The sequence below is a fragment of the Rhinoderma darwinii genome, chromosome 1 (assembly GCF_050947455.1).
Source record: "Rhinoderma darwinii isolate aRhiDar2 chromosome 1, aRhiDar2.hap1, whole genome shotgun sequence".
NCBI lineage: Eukaryota > Metazoa > Chordata > Amphibia > Anura > Rhinodermatidae > Rhinoderma > Rhinoderma darwinii.
Window position 1 is genome coordinate 337,698,029 of NC_134687.1, and position 19,093 is coordinate 337,717,121.

General features: G+C 40.7%; 1 protein-coding gene across 3 annotated transcripts in view; it reads left to right on the forward strand.

The window, feature by feature from the left end:
- ADAMTSL1 (ADAMTS like 1) overlaps positions 1-19,093 on the forward strand; it is a 341,136-nt gene that overhangs the window by 255,943 nt on the left and 66,100 nt on the right. For all 3 annotated transcript variants that reach the window (XM_075825670.1, XM_075825676.1, XM_075825684.1), the window contains exons 16-20: positions 8,235-8,445; positions 11,179-11,358; positions 12,735-12,888; positions 15,655-16,786; positions 17,423-17,550. In XM_075825670.1, coding sequence (XP_075681785.1) covers positions 8,235-8,445; positions 11,179-11,358; positions 12,735-12,888; positions 15,655-16,786; positions 17,423-17,550 — 1,805 coding nt within the window. The remainder of the gene's footprint in view (positions 1-8,234; positions 8,446-11,178; positions 11,359-12,734; positions 12,889-15,654; positions 16,787-17,422; positions 17,551-19,093) is intronic.

Sequence of the window (19,093 nt, forward strand, 5' to 3'; positions counted from 1 at the left end):
AGAACACGGCCGTAATAAGGCTTGCCCGTTCTTTCTGCAGTCCGGGCTCCGGGGCCATGCACTGACCATGAAAACCACGGTCGTGTGCATAGCCCCATAGGAATTAGTGGGGCCGCAATTCTCCCGTGGATTTTCGGGGGAATTGCGGCCGCAAAAGCACATTCATGTGCATGGGGCCTTACAGTAAGTAAATTACAAAGTTGATATATATCATGCATATTATTAGATTAGTTGCATCTGCCATGAGGTGAGATGAGCATCTCGTCTCAGGTGGCAGCCTACAGTGTTTTTGAGGGGGCAACAGTGCCGCTGACCTTACCCAACAACCACCGACACTACCCCTGCACTGCAGTTCTCCACTCTTTTTCTGTGATGCAGGCGGATTGATGACATTGCGCTGCCTGCTTCATTCTTCAGGAGAAGGCCTCACTAGAAGAGGCCAGGCTTGTGCCGCTGGGAAGTGTGGGAACGGAGACAGATTAGTATGTTTATTTGTTTTAGGATGCATTGTCTGTGGCACTATCTACAGAGGGTTCTGTATGTGGCACAATCTACAGGAGCACTGTATGTGGCGCTATCGACGGGGGGAAAGTACGTGGCACTATCTACAGTGGTCACTATATTAGGCACTATCTACAGGGGCACTGTTTGGCACTATCTACAGGAGGCATTAACTACAGCGAGACTTTATGAGGCACTATCTACAGGTGCACTGTATGTAGCACTATCCACAGGTGGCACTGTGCAAGACACTTTACAAGGGCACTGTATGGCACTTTCTACAAGGGGCACTGTGTGTGATACTTTGTACAGGGGACGCTGTGTGTGACACCATCTACAGGGGCAGTGTGTGACACCATCTACAGGGGGTGCTGTTAGGCACAATCTACAGGGGGCGCTATCTACAGGGGGCACTGTTTGTTACACTTTTTACAGGAGGCACTGTGTATGGCACTTACTACAGGGGCAGTGTGTGGCGCTATCTACAGAGGACACTACAGGGGGCACTGTTTGTGATAACATCTACAGGGGAAACTATGTGGCACTATCTACAGGGGGCTCTGTCTATAGGAAGCGCTGTTTCATTCACATGTCACATACATTTTTCAAACCACCGACGAATGATCCCGTATGCACAAGATTGTTATTGCCCGAAAGATGGACCTTTAAAAAAGGAAGTGGGGAGTACAGCTTGTCCAGAAAGTTTTAGAGCAGATTAGAATATTGTCAATATGTTCTGTACTTTCAGTAAATATATCCGCAGTGTCATAAGGAGATTGGAGTTTTCTTTACATTGTGTCAAATCATTAAAGTGCAACATGTTACAATTTAGATACAAAATAAGGGGTTAATCAGTTTCTAGCAGGAGGATTGTGCAGAACAGGCCTAGTACCTGATATACTCATGTATGTCTTCTAGTTTTAACTGCCTGGTATAGTCTCCATGAAATGTGTGATTCAGATAAAAACAAAGAAAGGATTTTATTACACATGGTTAACTATCTTCACATTTCATAATGGTTTCTGTTTTTATTATTAGAAGCAGCATGCGTAAACTACAATCAGCTTTTGCTTATATGAAGAACTATGTCAGAGAGTCACTACTGTTAGTAATTGTTATAAAATTATTAGGCCTCCTGCACATGCTGCAGATTTTGTTGCAGAAATCCATACACAGCAAAAACAACCCATTCAGATAAATAGGACAGATTTTCAGTGGTAGAAATTTCTGCTACAAAATCTGTACCTTATACAGTGCTTTAAAGCGGATCTGTCACCTCAATATATTGTCCTAGGGAAGGGCAGCATAGTATAGGGACAGCTCCGTTCTACTATTATTCAAAATGGTACAAGAAAAATACTGTGCCGTTTGGCTAATAGGAGAAATTAAAGAATACACCGGACTCATAGCCATATTTATAGGTGTATTCATGAGGAGGGCACTCATTCTGCCTCTGCCCACTTTCCTTTGTCCTCCTCACAGCGATAAACAGGCTGAAGGGATTCTGTCTATGCATAGACAGCAGCCAGCCATCCGTGATTGTGCGGCGGCGGGGAGGCTGGGGGAGCACTTGCCTCATGAATACACCGGACTCATAACTGTGAGTTCGGTTTATTTGATCGCTCCTATTAGCTTAGCGGCACAATACTTTTTGGACCGTTTGGCGAACTAACCTGTCCCTGTAATATGCTGAACTTACCTAGTGCAGAATATTGAGTTGAAAGTCCCGCTTTAAAAAAAAAAAAATGCAAAAAAGTATGCTTTATTTGGCAGGTTTAGCAACATATTCTACAATCAGTGGATTATAACACTGGATCTTCATGCTTCTGTTAGCGTCCTCCATATAAACAGAACATGTACACGTCCACTGTTAATTGTACCATAAGATTTTTGTTGTTATCTTTGCATATGCAGGACATAACATAAAACGGAATATTTGGGGATTATTATTGTGCCATTATGGTGGCAGAGCCCTGTCCACCAGAGGATCCTCTAGTACACGTGTCAGTACTGTTTATGTAGTATTATCACCACCAGTGGCAGATTAAGTAGATGATGGGCCCTGGGCTGTTACCCAAACTTGGGCCCCCCTTGCGCACCGCCTCCCTGCCGTGCCGTAACTATTTTTAACACTACCTTTTTGGGAAAGCATTAACAAATGGGTGTCACGGATTCCCCTTGTCACAGGGCTATGTCCCTACATACTGACAGTATCACACTGTGCAGGGACACATCCTCCTGACAATGGGAATTGTCTATCAGTCCTGGACTGCAGAAAGACTTTTTGTGAAATACAAGGATTTCCTATAATAAAAATGTCAGGAGAGGTGACAGATTCTCTATAAATCTAGTGACTCACATGTGACGACGTCTCAGATTCTAGTAGTTTTTTTCCTCTCTCCTTCTCCATCCGGTCCAAAGCACATGACGACTTCTTCCGGCCATGACTGATTTCTGCAGAATTTGCCACTGAGATGTCTTCGACTCCTCACTTTTCCAACATTTCCACACCTATAAATGAAAATAAAGTTATCATGGTGCCACATACTGTACCCCTAAATATAATAGCACCAAACACTGCGCGCCTGAATATAATAATACCACACACTGTAAAACACCACATACACACAGCCCCCTGTACATAGTGCCACACACAGCCCCCTGTACATAGTGCCACACACAACCCCTTGAGAATATTACAACCTCCCATAGATAGCGCCACACACAGCCCCCTGTACATAGTGCCACACACAGCCCCCTGTACATAGTGTCACACACAACCCCCTGTACATAGCGCCACACACAGCCCCTGTAGATATTACACCCCCCCATAGATAGCGCCACACACAGCCCCCTGTACATAGTGCCACACACTGCCCCCTGTACATAGTGCCACACACAGCCCCTGTGGATATTACACCCCCCCATACATAGCGCCACACACAGCCCCCTGTAGATATCACACATCCCCCCCCGTAGAGAGCGTTACACACAGCCCCCTATAGATACAAATTAATATCCCCCCAAACGGAAATCTTTAGCAAAGTTTCCATTACCATTGAGATCAATGGTGATGCAAACAGAAGCTAAGGTTTCCATTTGCCTTTCTGTTGAGGGGTTAACCAGACGGAACCCCTCAACGGAAGGGCAGCGGTGATGTGAACAGGGCCTTAGATACAGGGCCCTAGATACAGGGCCCATGTGCATGTGTGATACTGTTTGTTGGACCCTTTATCTAAGCCTAATGTAGGCTTAGATACAGGGTCCAGCCAACAGTATGCTTATGCAGTATAAGCTGGGGCCCTGTATCTAAGCCTAACACACGGTAGGCTTTAAAGGTTTAAACATTGATGGCCTATCTTCAGAATAGGCCATCAATAGCTGATGGGTTGGGGTCAGACACCCGGGACCCCCGCCAATCAGCTGTTTTGAAGGGGTTGCAGCCGCTCGTACGAGTGCTGCTTCCCCTTCAGTTCCCTCACTTGCTCACACTGTGAATCGCTGACAAGTCCGTGTCGGCGATTCAGTGTGAGAAAGTGACCGGAATGAAGGGGAAGTAGCGCTCGTATGAGCGGCTGCAACCCCTTCAAAACAGCTGATTAGCGGGGGTCCTGGGTGTCTGACCCCAACCCATCAGCAAGACAATAAAATTAAACTTACCTCCTCTTCAGCCGCTGGTCCTCACTCCATCAACAGTCGGGACGCTGTGCGCGGCGCATAGCATTGTGAAGTTATGTGCTGCGCACGGCGCTGTGACATCAGAACCTCCGATGCGCTCCAGGAAGAGGAGGGGTAAGTACTGTCAGTTACTATAGTAACAGGGGCCCATGTAGTTTATTACATAGGCCCCAGTTACTATAGTAACTTTTCATTGATGTGTGAATGTGGCTGCCGATAGCACCGGGGCCCCCTCCGGTGCTAGCGACGCCACACTGGGCATGAGGGGGGCCGTGCGATCATGTGTGGTTCGGTCGGCCATGGGCCCCCGGGAGCCTTGGGCCCCGGGCGGCCGCCCGAACCGCCCTAATGATAATCCGCCACTGATCACCACTCCTTCTCATGACATATTCTCCTACTTCACCTTTCACTGCTCTCAAATTTTGCCACCATACTGGCATCTCATCACAATGGGGCCAAGCCTTTAGACATCAGATTTTGACGGGTCATTCAAGAACAGCACTCGTAAATGTGTTGTCGGATAAACTCAGTTAAAGTACAATATGAGAATTGCTGCGCTGCATGATGTTCAAAATAGGTTCCTTTTTCAATAAAAGCAAAGGTCATTCTTCTATTTTCACCATTAGCTGATCATTTGCTCACCCAACCCCCTCTGTATAGATACATTCCGTAAAGTTGCCCAACTAGACATAGATCTTCTTTCTATCCGATTCTGTGACCGAGTAAAGTTCTGCACAATGAATTGTAAATAGTCCCTCGGGATGGGAACTGGAGATATAAATGGTACTCTTTATCTCAAATAATCTCGTTTTACAATGCACTAACCCATCACAGTTCCATTACCTAATCTACATTCAACCATGAGATCACAGCTTTGCTTTTGTACTGGCGTTATCTTTATTTCATTATACATTTTAGTGCGCACTGTCAACTCTTCACCATTATATTGTGAATTACTATAATCCATTTGTACAATTGGTTGCAATTTCCACCACTTTAGTCCTGATGTTTACTTATTCTCTACACGTGTTCCTAGTAACCTCAATGAGCAGCGTCTAGAAAGTTCACTAGTACGCACATATGTGAGAGATTATTAGACATGAATACAGCTCATTCTTACCATATCCTCTCCTTCATGGACCCCCCAAATATTACACTTACGCAAACTATGGGTGATAAGGCAGACTTTGATTATTCTACTTAACATTTCTTTCTAGAAAGAATAATTTCTCATTGATATGGAATTTCTAGCTGGCAGTGATAAAAATTAGACCTGTCATAAAAGTCATGACCGCCAATTTGTATAATATATCAACTATCTGTTTCTTTGCTTAATTTTTCAGTTATTTCTAGGGAATCAATCAACAAATTGTTTTATAATTGGGTATACTTTAGAATGACTCGGATTTATGTGGTGTAGTATGTTCTGTTTAGATTAATCTGGAGCCGTATTAAACTCATTTTCATTGGGAGATAAAAGTTCTATTTTTTTTAAGCCTGTCTTTAAAGTTGACTGAAGTTGGTTGTTCTATTAAATTTTCCATTCTCTGTTTCATGATAAATAAATTTTTAAATTAGATCACGTAAGTAGAAATATATATGTGTTGTTCCCAATAGATTTCATTGGTATAAGACCTGTTGTCACAAGATCACTGTAGCTGAAATTAATTTGCTGGAAAATCCTTATAGAAGATTATACCGTAAATTAGCTTCTTCTGCCATGTTAAAGGAGTTGTCCGTGGCTGCTTTCTTCTAAAAAGAAAGGTTGTGTCCACAGGTTGTGTGTGGTATTGCAGCCTAGCCCCATTTATTTTAATTGAGCTAAGCTGTAATATCAGACACAATCCATGGAGAGGTGTGGTGCTGTTTCTGGAAGAAAGCAGGCATGTTTTACTAATCCCGAACACCCCCTGAGATAAGGAGGATGATCAACTTGAAAGCAGTGGCAGTTTTTAAGTACAATTTCTGCAACCTTATCGAATAAAGTATTAAATGAAGGTGTGGAAAGCTTATATGACAAATATAGCCTGAGCATTTGTGATCTCACGTGTTTAAAGATGTCTTTATTTGACCAAGTTGCATAGACATAGTTGATAAGGTTGAAAAAAGACGAATTTGTCCATTAAAGTGTAGCTAAATGTTAGACAAACTTCTGACATGTCATAGTGACTTGTCAGAAGTTTGGATAGGTGGGGGTCCGAGCACTAAGACCCCCACCAGTCACTAGAACGAAGCAGCTGAAGCACTCGTGTGAGCGCTCAGCCACTTCGTGTCTGTTTGTCTTTTTCCGGAAAGCCGATGTATCGGAGTACGGGCTCATAGACTTTCTATTGAGTCCGTACACTGATACATTTATTTCCGGAAAAAGCCACACAGACACGAAGCGGCTGAGCGCTCACACGAACGCTTCAGCTGCTTCGTTCTAGCGATTGGTGGGGGTCTCAGTGCTCGGACCCCCAGCAATCCAAACTTCTGACATGTCAGAACTTTGTCAAACGTTTAGCTACACTTTAAGTTCAATCTATTATCTTGCAGTCTTGATCTACAAAAGGGCCAAGCAACCCATATGAGTCAGAAGTACATTTTCCTAATTTTATGGAAATCAGAATAAATCCCTTAAACCATGATCCATCTAAGCAATCTAGTGTCTTTCTAGAAAGGCATCCAAGCCCCTTTTAAATTAATTCCATGAACAAACCGTGACAACCCATAGTCTCACTGCTCTTACAGTAAAGAAGCCCCTTTTATGTTTATGATAAGGTTCCCTATGTGATCTGGATTTACATACTTGGACAAAAAAAAAAGAGAGCATATTATCCATCTTGTATTATCCAACAGATTAAGGCCTCATGCCAAATTCTTTTTTTTTTATCAGGGTGCTATCTGTTGTTTTAACTGATAGCACCCTGACACATTAATTTCACTTGGGCCATGTGCACTTCCGTTGTTTTAACGGAACCGTGCGGCCGTTTTGTCAAAAATAGGACAGGTCTCTTTTCACTGATTTGGTCTGTGAAACAACGGACTGCACAAGGAAGCCATCCGTGTTTGGTCTGTGTTTCACAGAACCATCATTAGCGTCCGACGGAAGATTGCCTACAGCCTTAGGCCTTTTTTGGACAAACGATGTTCATGTCTGTGTGCTGTCAGAGTGTATAACTGACAGCACATGATTGAACATTGACACCTTAGGCTGGGTTCCCACGACCTAGTTTCAGACGTAATGGAGGCGTTTTACGCCTCGAATTACGTCTGAAAAAACGGCTCCAATACGTCAGCAAACATCTGCCCATTACTTTCAATGGGTTTGCCGATGTACTGTGCCGACGACCTGTCATTTTACGTGTCGCTGTCAAAAGACAGCACGTAAAAATACAGCCTCGTTAAAAGAAATGCAGGACACTTCTTGGGACGTAATTGGCGCCGTTTTTCATTGACTCCAATGAAGAACAGCTCCAAATTACGGCCGTAAAAGACGCCCCGCAAAACGCGAGTACGAGCAATTACGTCTGAAATACAGGAGCTGTTTTCTGCACTCAACGTTAGTCCATGCGGAGAAAATCGCAGCATGCAGTACTGGGTCCAATTCTTGCACGAGACTCACCCATTCAAGTCAATGAATCAGTGAAAAAAAAAACTGACAGACCACGGATTCCATCCAAGTGCAGTCAGATTTTCACTGTTGTGCTGCTAGCAGATGCTGAAAATAAAGCAGAAAATACTGCCAGACATGAAAAACTGATGATCACTGATGCTCCACGGACAGGAAAAAACTGACACACTGAACACACTCTGACAAAGTAATGATTGAACTCTCACGCAAAATCGTCAGTTTTTCCCTGATGAAACACTGACGAGTTTTACATTATTCGTCTGAATAAGGCCTTACATTTACTTTATTTTGCTTCTTGATGTTTTAGAATTAGGATTATGGTTTGTATAGTTGTCTCTGCCTGACTTTTCAATTGTCCAGGACTATAGATATGAAAAATGTCTTATTTTTATAAGCAAAAGGAAACATTTGATTGTGATTTATTTTTTGTTCCCTAAACCAGGTGGGAAATTGGAAACTGGAGCTCATGCAGCTTAACTTGTGGAGTAGGATTACAAACAAGAGATGTATTTTGTTCTCATCTTCTGTCACGAGAAACAAATGAAACTGTGGTCTTAGGAGATGACTTCTGCAAACAACCTAAACCAACTTTGGTGCAGGCCTGTAATCGCTTTGATTGCCCACCAGCATGGTACCCAACAGAATGGAAACCGGTAAGGTTCAAAGGCTCCCTAGTTACTGTATATCTAAAATAGCTATAAGTAAGGTACATTTATTACTATGTCAAGAAATGAGCGTTCTAAAATCACGTGCTTAGTTTTTCCTAAATGTCTACTGACTTGCATGTATTTCTGGGCAAAATTTGGAGTTGGGTGAAGGTATTTCTTAATAAGTGAGGGTTAGAAATATTTCTCTTCTTTTCCTCTACCAGAATTTATAATATAGAATTTAGCACTCATTAGAATTTTAGCCCAGTTGGTGGAGCAAGTAATGTTTTTGAAAGATATAAAGATACAAAGAAAGGTATCAATCTTCGTTTTGAGATCTAATAATGCTGTTTTTTGCTCACATATCATTGTAACTGAGAAAATAGTAGATATCTAAAATTTGAGTATGATACATCATGATCTCCTGATATGATGAGCTGAATATAAAAAGCTTATGATATCAAAAACTGGCAAGAGGCTAACTCAGGTCAGCTACACATGTAAGTAAGCTACATGTCCTCTAATGTGCATAATGAAGATATTTTCTCCTTTAAAAATGTCCATTGCATCTAAATAATTTATTATCACCCCAACAGTCATATTAAAATGAGAAATCCTTCCTTACAGTATATGTAAATATAGTTGGCGCATTATTCGGGCCCCTTTAGTGCATATTAACCGCTTAATGATGTAGCTGATTTTGGCCTTAAAGAGGCTCTGTCACCACATTATAAATGCCCTATCTCCTACATAATCTGATCGGCGCTGTAATGTAGATAACAGCAGTGGTTTTTATTTTGAAAAATGATCATTTTTGAGCAAGTTATGAGCAATTTTAGATTTAGTTTCTTAATGCCCAACTGGGCGTGTTTTTACTTTTGACCAAGTGGGCGTTGTAAAGAAGTGTATGAGGCTGACCAATCAGTGACCAATCAGCTTCATACACTTCTCATTGTTCCAGCCCAGCATTATCCACAGCACAGTGAGATTGTGCAGTGAAAGAAGCTGGGCTGGAACAATGAGAAGTGTATGATGCTGATTGGTCACTGATTGGTCACTGATTGGTCAGCCTCATACACTTCTTTACAACACCCACTTGGTCAAAAGTAAAAACACGCCCAGTTGGGCATTAAGAAACTAAATCTAAAATTGCTCATAACTTGCTCAAAAATGATCGTTTTTCAAAATAAAAGCCACTGCTGTTATCTACATTCCAGCGCCAATCAGATTATGTAGGAGATAGGGCATTTATAATGTGGTGACAGAGCCTCTTTAAAGACTAGTAAAATCGTTCACTCCTCTGCATTTGTTGAAGACGCCTGCATAATATATAGAGGCATCCATTCTCATTTTCTTATGCATTACATTGCATCTTCATATTTAACTTTGCTATGTATCCTCTATAAATCTTTTATATGCTAAAAAAAAAATAGTTTTAATTCATGTAGCATTCTTTTTAATCACTTATATGAGAAATCCCAACAAACAGGTGAAGGATCACATTTTAACTGATTTTACTACAAAGAACTTTAATTGAAATTCTGAAACTTCAGTAAAAGAAGTGGATAACTAGTAGAAAGAGGGAGAGAAGAAGCCTGGATGCATTTAAAAGCTTTCTATTTTTTGGCAGATGACTTTATTATAATCAAAGCTTATATCCTTCAAGATGATAAAGAAGAAGCAGTATAAATTGAAAGCTGTATTTATTTAAAGATGGCTGGTTTTGGGGCCATGCCAGCAAAAGGGCTTATCTTGTTTTCAGCAGCTTTTTATAGGGGGAGCCACTCTGCCAAAAACTTACACAAAAACAGAAAAAAAAAAAAAAAAGATTAACTCTTGTCAGTGCAAACTCCAGTACATAGTCTGTTCAAATATGCTAGAACTAGTGAATAGTTACAGACTGTACATAGTGTATTACTGACTTGCATACAATCTAGCTTGAGTGGTGAATCATTGAAAAACTAAAGAGTATAGCTTTAACCCTAAGGCATGGAAATCAACTTGAGTCATCGCATCAAAAACTAGCGAACAATGTATATAATGATTTCGATTTTTCCAACTACAGTGCAACCACTCTACATTCACAACCTCTAACGTTTTGGAAAAAATATCTATTCGCTGCCAAGCAATTATTATTAAAAAAATAAAAATTAAAGCCCGGAGTTTCCCTTCTGTGGAATCCCCATAATTAAATGATTGTAATATCCAGACTGCAGTGTTCATGACCCCATCTCAATCAGTGCTTCTACTTTGAATGCACTTTATTTTCTAGCGCATTTAATTGTCATTACTTATATAGCACCAACATATTCTGTAGCACTATACAGAGGCTTACCATCTAATTTCCCTATCTCAGTCACAGCTCAGTACTGTATATCAGTATGTTTTTAGAATGTGGGAGGAAACCAGAGAACCCAGAGGGAACCCATTCAGATACAGAGAGAACATAGAAACTCCATGCTGGTCTTTGGTCGCATTTAGGTCTAAACAATAGATCAGAGACAGTATGGTGAATGTTAGGTTCCGTGAAATGGCTCAGGCCGGGATCACACACACAGTTTTGATGCAGTTTTTAAGGTACAAGTAGGAGTTTAGATAGAGGGTATATAGATGGCAATGAGAAAGTGTTATACTGAGATTATATTCTGAATCAACTTGGAGTTTATTCTGAATGCTGTACTAACTATTACGATGCCGGACCATGGATTGGTTTATAACTCAACCTGCACCTCTTTGCAGTGCTCACAGTCTTGCGGGGGAGGTGTACATACTCGTGATGTCCTCTGCAAGCAAAGACTTTCTGATGGCAGTATCCTGGAACTGGCAGAAACATTTTGTTCATCTCCAAAGCCAACATCTCAAGAAATGTGCGAAAATGAAGATTGTCCACCAGAGTGGTATTTAACAGATTGGTCTCAGGTATATTGTAACTCAAAGAAACATTATCATTTTTGGCATATTAAAAGGCATCAATATGTTGTTTTTTTTTTTGTATAATTTCAAATATATTGTTATTTTCTTGTACATTCTTGGTAACTGTGCATAGAACATGTTTATAAAAGTAAAGTTTTAAAATAAATGGACCAGTTCTTTAGCAGGTGGTAGAGTTAGGTAGATTATGGGGTGATGTAGGACTATTGGCACTGTTTTGAGACAAATAAACTGATAGAAATGTAAAGAGAAGTGGGTTGTCAGAGGCTTTTGTTGGCTGAATTAATTATTTATTGTAGTCAATTGTCACACTGACTCACAAGGTAGCAGTCTATACAGTCTTGTATACTTTATAAGTAGATGGCTCCATCCAGAATTAATTTTGAAATAAAGTCCTTGTAGGCTGCCATAACACTGAGCTATTGATAGTGTCAGACTAGCTCACAATGTCATTGATCATTGCTGTCAGGGCTAAATAGTCACAGGTCAGAAGAAATAACAAGTAAGCATTACCCATTGGATAGTGGCCTAAATATAATATTTTAAACTATAATTGAAATTCAGCTTTAACAATGAAAAAAACTGAGTGGCAATACTCTCTTTATGCAGAGGTTGTGGGTTATTAGTTAAAGTTTTACATAGAGTAAAAACAAAATACAATGTTCATTTTACATTTCTTTTTTTTAGAATGTTTATTTGTAATAAAGCTGACTTATATTTTTCAAATAGTGCACGCAATATCATATAATTATCACACAGATCAGCTAAGGGCCTGTTCACATTAGCTTTGCTTTTCCGTTCATGGGTTTAGTGGCAGCTCTCCATCAGAGGAATCCATGAATGGAAAGCCAAACGGAGACTAAAGCTTCCGTCTGCATTACCATTGATTTTAAATTTTAATGCTTCCGTTTGCCTTGGTTTCCGTATGTTTCCGTTCCGTAAGGTTTCCGTTTTTTCCGTGGAAATAATAGTGTAGTCTACTGCGCTATTGTTTATGGGAAAAAAACTGAAACTTTACGGAACAGAAACAAACGGAAACCAAGGCAAACGGAAGCATTACCATTGAAATCAGTGGTAATACAAATGGAAGCTTTAGTTTCCATTTGGCTTTCCGTTCATCAGTTCCTCCGACGGAAAGCTGCAATGGAACCCATGAACGAAAAAGCAACGCTGATGTGAACACAGCCTAAGGCTCTGTTTAGATCTGTGTCACAGATTCCCTTGTTGTGGCATCTGTCGTTTGGCAGAATCTGACAAACTCTACAGAGGAGGCTCTAAATGAAGCCTCCAATGCAGATGTGAACAAATGTATTTATTACACCATAGGAATCTAAAATATAATTAAAAAACTTGTTTCTTTCCAGTGCTCAGTGTCATGCGGAGAGGGAACACAGATCCAAGGTGCAGTTTGTAGGAAGAAAGTAAAGACTGGGGAATATGCCGTGGTGAATTCATCTATGTGTGCTAGCTCCGTCCTTCATCAGATGACCCGCCCTTGCTTACTGGCACCATGCACTAGTAATATCTATGGTTTTTCATTTACACTTTTCCAAGATGTTTTGTATCACATTATATTTGTAACACACATAATATTATTATTATTATTATTATTATTATTATTAAATGTACAATTTTGGGATACTCCTTTAAATCTTTTATGGTTTTTAACATGCTGTTAAATTCATACCCCAGTATATGTTTTATTTTCCTATACTTTCGCATATACACTCAACATTGAAATTGCAACACCAAGAAAGAAAAGTTTTGGAATTGTGGAAATCACAGGATCGATAGACATGTTAATGATATGCAAATTAGAAAAAAATGGAAACAAAATATTCCAAACACCTTGATTTATTCAGTATCGAGTATGAACGCCATGCGCAGAACAACACGCACTTACACGCCTTGGCATGCTATTAATGCAGTTATTAATGGTTCCCTGAGGAATGTTATGCCACGCTGAATGCACTGGGGCACGCAAATCATCAAGATTGGCTGCTGGCAGCTCCCTTTGCAATTGCCGACCAATGACTCGATGGGAGACAAGTCCAGAGATGCTGTACTCCATGTTAGCAGGTTTAGGCCATGCAGGCTGCACACAGTAGCACGAGCAACATCCGGCCTGGCGTTGTCCTGTTGAAAAACAGCTTCTGGGACACTTTGGAGAAATGGCCGTACCACTGGTCCCACGGCCAAATCAATGTAACGTCGAGCTGTTAGTGTACCTGAAATGAAGACTAGAGGGGTTCGGCTACCGTACATTATGACACCAGACACTATAGTATCGGGAGTAGGACCAATCTCCAGTTATCATTGCGTCCGAGACAAAAGTGGGACTGATCGCTGAAGGGGATAGACCTCCGTTTCAGCCTCCATTACCTTCTTGCTGTGCATCATGGTAGCATTTGTGAGTGGAGGCTTGTGGTCAATCGAACACCTGTAGCTGGACATTTGGCTTTTAGTCCAATTTCGTCCAAACACCTTCTGATGGTTTGTGTCGACACTGGTTGCCGCCCTAGGCTTGGAATGTGACGTTCAATTTGACTTGCGGTACAGAATGGATCATTACGTGCCATTCTTCCAATCACACGATGCTTCCGTGCAGAGGTTCGACTCCTCCCACCTCTTGCTGTCATTCTTGTTCGTTGTTGTTCTCCCAACATCCGGGACACACAACTTTGAACAGTGCTGACATCTCGGCCTAGGCGTGTAGCAATTTGCTGGAGTGATAAACCAAAGTCTCTCAGTTCAAGGATTCTGTCCCTCTCAGTTTGCGACAAGTGGCGATAACTGGCACGTCGACCAACAGAGGGCATCGCACAATCATCCCACACCACTTGATCCGATTTTTGAGGTTTCATGTGTCTAAAAAAAATTTGCTTTCAATCTGGCTTTTATGCTTCTCCCACATGCCTCAGGTGTTTGAAAATTTGATAATTTGCAGATCTTAGCGACACCTGCTATTTCCTCAGTTTGCATAACCTGTCGGCTTGCACTTTTTGGTGTTGCAATTTCATTGTTGAGGAGTGTATTATCTTTATACTATCTACTGATGAAATAATGGGAAAAAAACTAACACCTTTAAATTTAGGTCATTGAGTTTTTAGGGGGAAACTTTTTTATTCCAAATATAGATATATTGGATACTGCTAACTAATGTTCACATCTGTGTCAGGGCTCCGTTCCGACGTTCCGTCGTAGCTTTCCGTCGGAACGGAGCCCTGACTGACACAAACTGAAACCAAAGGTTTCCGTTTCCGTCACCATTGATTTCAATGGTGACGGATCCGGTGCCAATGGTTTCAGTTTGTCTCCATGGTGCAAGGGTTCCGTCGTTTTGACGGGATGAATACCGTAGTCGACTGCGCTATTCATCTGGTCAAAACTACGGAACGGAGCCCTGACGTAGAACGAAGCCTTATACCTGCTTTTTCCCTAAACTGTTAGATGTGCTATTATGTGGGGTAGAAGGAAGGTAGGAATAGTAGTGTAAGCAAATACATCTGGTTGTAATTGCTATAATATTAAAGAGGCTCTGTCACCAGATTATATGTGCCCTATCTCCAACATAATCTGATCGGCGCTGTAATGTAGATAACAGCAGTGGTTTTTATTTTGAAAAACGATCATTTTTGAGCAAGTTATGAGCAATTTTAGATTTATGCTAATTACTTTCTTAATAGACAACTGGGCATGTTTTTACTTTTTACCAAGTGGGCGTTGTAAAGAAGTGTATGAGGCTGACCAATCAGTGACCAATCAGCGTCATACACTTCTCATTGTTCCAGCCCAGCTTCTTTAACTGCACAATCACGCCGTGTACAATCATGCTGTTTAGTGAATGAAGCTGGGCTGGAACAATGAGAAGTGTATGACACTGATTGGTCACTGATTGGTCAGCGTCATGCACTTCTCTGTACAACGCCCAGTTGGTAAAAAGTAAAAACACGCCCAGTTGTCTATTAAGAAAGTAATTAGCATAAATCTAAAATTGCTCATAACTTGCTAAAAAATGATCGTTTTTCAAAATAAAAACCACTGCTGTTATCTACATTACAGCGCCGATCAGATTATGTAGGAGATAGGGCATTTATAATCTGGTGACAGAGCCTCTTTAAGTCAGAGTAAATAATTAGTTTGTATTATTATTTTTATATTGTTATATATATATATATATATATATATATATATATATATATATATATATATATATATATATATATATATATATATTTATTTATTTCCATACACGTCCCCCTAAATAGTCTCTTGTATTTTAAGGACCTAGGCCTGGCCAGAAAACGAACCCCCAGATTACAGGTCTGAGAAAAATATACATCCAAACAAGAAAGCAGAAGAAGTTGCAGTTTGTTGTTGGTGGATATGCTTACCTCCTTCCAAAGACCTCTCTTGTACTTAAGTGTCCTGTGCGCCGGTTCCGTAAACCCCGGATTATATGGGAGAAGGATGGGAAACACTTGATAAGCTCAGAGCACATTACCGTTGCCCCACATGGATATATCAAAATTCATCACCTTCGATCTTCCGACACTGGAGTGTACACATGCATGGCTGGGCTTAGCCAAGAACATTTTGTTATCAAGCTCATTGGAGAGAATAATAAAATTATTTCTCAGGCTTCTAGAATAAGAGATGATGAAAATAATAGGAAAATCAAGAAGAATGAGGCTTATAATCGTCCAGAAAAACATCAAACTGCTAATTTATTTAACAGAAGCAAGACTGAAAAACAAATTCAAATGTCAGATGCAAGTAGTCGCTATGATAATATAATCTCAAGACTACTGGCCTTAAAACCTTGGTCAGAATATTATGTGGATCCAGCTGATCCTCAAGAATCCTTTGAAAGGAACATCTCCTCAGAGGAAGATCATGTTATGGAGCACTCTTTAGCAAACACTGTTGTATTTGACATTAAGCGCATAGATGAAATCATCCAATCTTTGTCTCAGCAACCTGTCGAACTCCATGACAACAACAGCAGACATCTGTTATCCCAGTTGGCCCATGAGTTAGCGCGGAGCTATGTAGAAAGCTATGAAGCACCTGTTTTCAAGGCAGAGCCTAAACAGGTTAGTCCTGGAAGATCGGAACATTCATTTTACAAACCTGTTTCGGGTTTCTCCAGTTCCTGGAGATCATCATCAATGGAATCAGAAGTATTTGAACCTCATGAAATCTTTCCAGGCCAGTCTTTCAGGAAACCAGTCATTCTTAGAAAAATATCTGCAGCGCAGCATTTTTCTGCTTCTGAAGTTGTAACTCATATCGGACAGACAGTGGCACTGGCTAGTGGAACATTGGGTGTGCTTCTGCATTGTGAAGCGGGTGGAAACCCGAAACCAGTTATTAGCTGGGCCAAGAATGGAGAAGAAGTAATATATAGTAACAGGTAAGAAAGTGAAGTGATTGCTTAGTGCTCTTCATAGAATGTGGCTGCATATTGGCCCCGGCACCAGTGGTGCTTATACTATAATGCCTTGACTACAAGGATGTGCATGGACAAATAAAAGATTGAGCTATTGAAAAGCAAACATGAACCCCAATTCTATCCAGATTGTGCATGAATTGCAAATAAGTGTAACTCAACTTACCAGGGACCATATGATCAGTTGAAAACTTAACTCTACAAATCAATTTCTTTGTGTCGGTTCACTTTCGTGATTAGAGTACAGGACACATGTCCATAAGGTGTCAGGGGAGAGGGTGCCTGGTCACCTCCCATTTCCACATCCTATTTTACTTTGATAAAGTAATGTACTATTGGTAGAATTATAGCTGAACAATATGGCTATATTACCAATAAATATAAACATTATATGTCATATTAAGAAACAAAAGTTAGAAAAATTTAATATTGTACAGGCCACAGTGTAATGTTCATATTAGGACATCATCAAATATCAGAGATTTGTTCATAACAGGATTTTCATGCATTGTCGATCATCTGTGTTATATGTCAGTCAGTTAAATGTGTTTCATTTCATATGAAGTGAACGACCTGTCACAATTTCTTTAATCTTTTTAGAATCCTCCTAAAATCAGATGATTCCTTGGAGATATTAGAACCAGTTGAAGCTGATGTTGGTTTCTACACCTGCAATGCCACCAACTCTCTAGGCTCTGCCTCAGTGTCAATTGCCATTACACTTGCAGGTAGGTGATATATACATGTGTCTTTCTTAACGCTTTAGAAATAGCTTTCCAGTGACCCCTGCAGAAGTAGGTTAATCTGGTTGTGATATACAACTTTATTTCTGCACTCCAAATTGATGGCAGTCTCGGGTTGTGTGTGCTTTGACTGAAGAAAGCCGGGCTTTTGGAGATGTATGACTTTAAAAGACAATCTCATTAGAAACAAACAATTGATGTAATATTAAAAGAGATATTTATCATGATGTACATAATTCAATCAACATAATAGAGTAAGAATGATAAACCAGATGAACAGTTCAAATAATAAACAAGAAGCATCAAAAATAGAATTATTAAAGCCTAGTAAAGGAATGATCATGTGAAATCAATGGGAGGCACATATTATTAAAAAAAGAAATACAAATGAATCTTTAAGAACCAATATAATGACCTGCTTCTGACAACCACCAGTCAATTTATTTTGGATATCACACTCCAAAACCATAGGTGTTAATATGGAGTTGGGCTCCTTTTTGCGACTATAAAATCTTCCACTCTAAGGCCTTATTCACACGAACTTGTCCGTTCTGCGCGCATAAAAAAAAAGCAGCGGTTTTCTTGCGTTGCAGTTCCGTGTGACATCCGTGTACGGTGTGTGTCTGTGTTTTTTACGTGCGTATGTCATCCGTATGTCACGCGTTTTTTACATCAGCAAAAAAAACTGAAGGAGGTTTTTTTTCCTCATCATTTCTTTAGTAACTGATGCGTGAAGTTGACATCCGTGAGCTCTCCATTTTTTTTCACGCACCCATTGACTTCAATCGTCGGTGTGGTGCACAAAAACGCACCAAAATACTACATGCAGTGAGTTTCACATTTCACACGCTGCGTGAAAAACAACGCATGTCTGAATAGCCCCATTGATTTTCATTGGTCCGTTAGTTGTCCTTGGAAAAACACGGACAACCCACGGACGTGAAATACGTTCGTATGAATAAGGCCTTAGGCTTTGAATACTTTCATTACGTCCGTGTGATGGCCGTTAAAACAGCGACCGTCACATGGACGCTTGTATTTCAATGGGGCCGTTCACATGACCGTTGCTTCAAGTGGCCATGTGAAGGGTCCATTGAAAAATAGAACCTGTCCTATTATCTTCCATTTTCACGGATCCCTCCTCAAGTCTATGGGGATCAGTGAAAACGGGATCCACACAGGGGCACCTCGGACGTGAAAAAATTCACGTTTTTCATGTCCGAGTTTCACCACGCTCGTGTGAATTTAGCCTTAAGGCTTTCTCAAAGTTGGAACCATACAATTGTGTAAAATGTCTTTGTATACTGTATCATTAACATTATCCTTCCCTGAAAAAGAGGCCTAGACCAAACCTTGAAAAACTGCCCCAAACTATTATGTTTCCTCCACCACATTTTACAGTAGGCTGTAATGTCGGGGTAGGGAGACAGACAGGTGAGCCCTAATCTACCCGCCACTCAGTCCCTGCCTACTTGCACGGCCCGTCCTAGGCGACGGCGTACAACTGGGCGACAGTCCCTACGCTCAA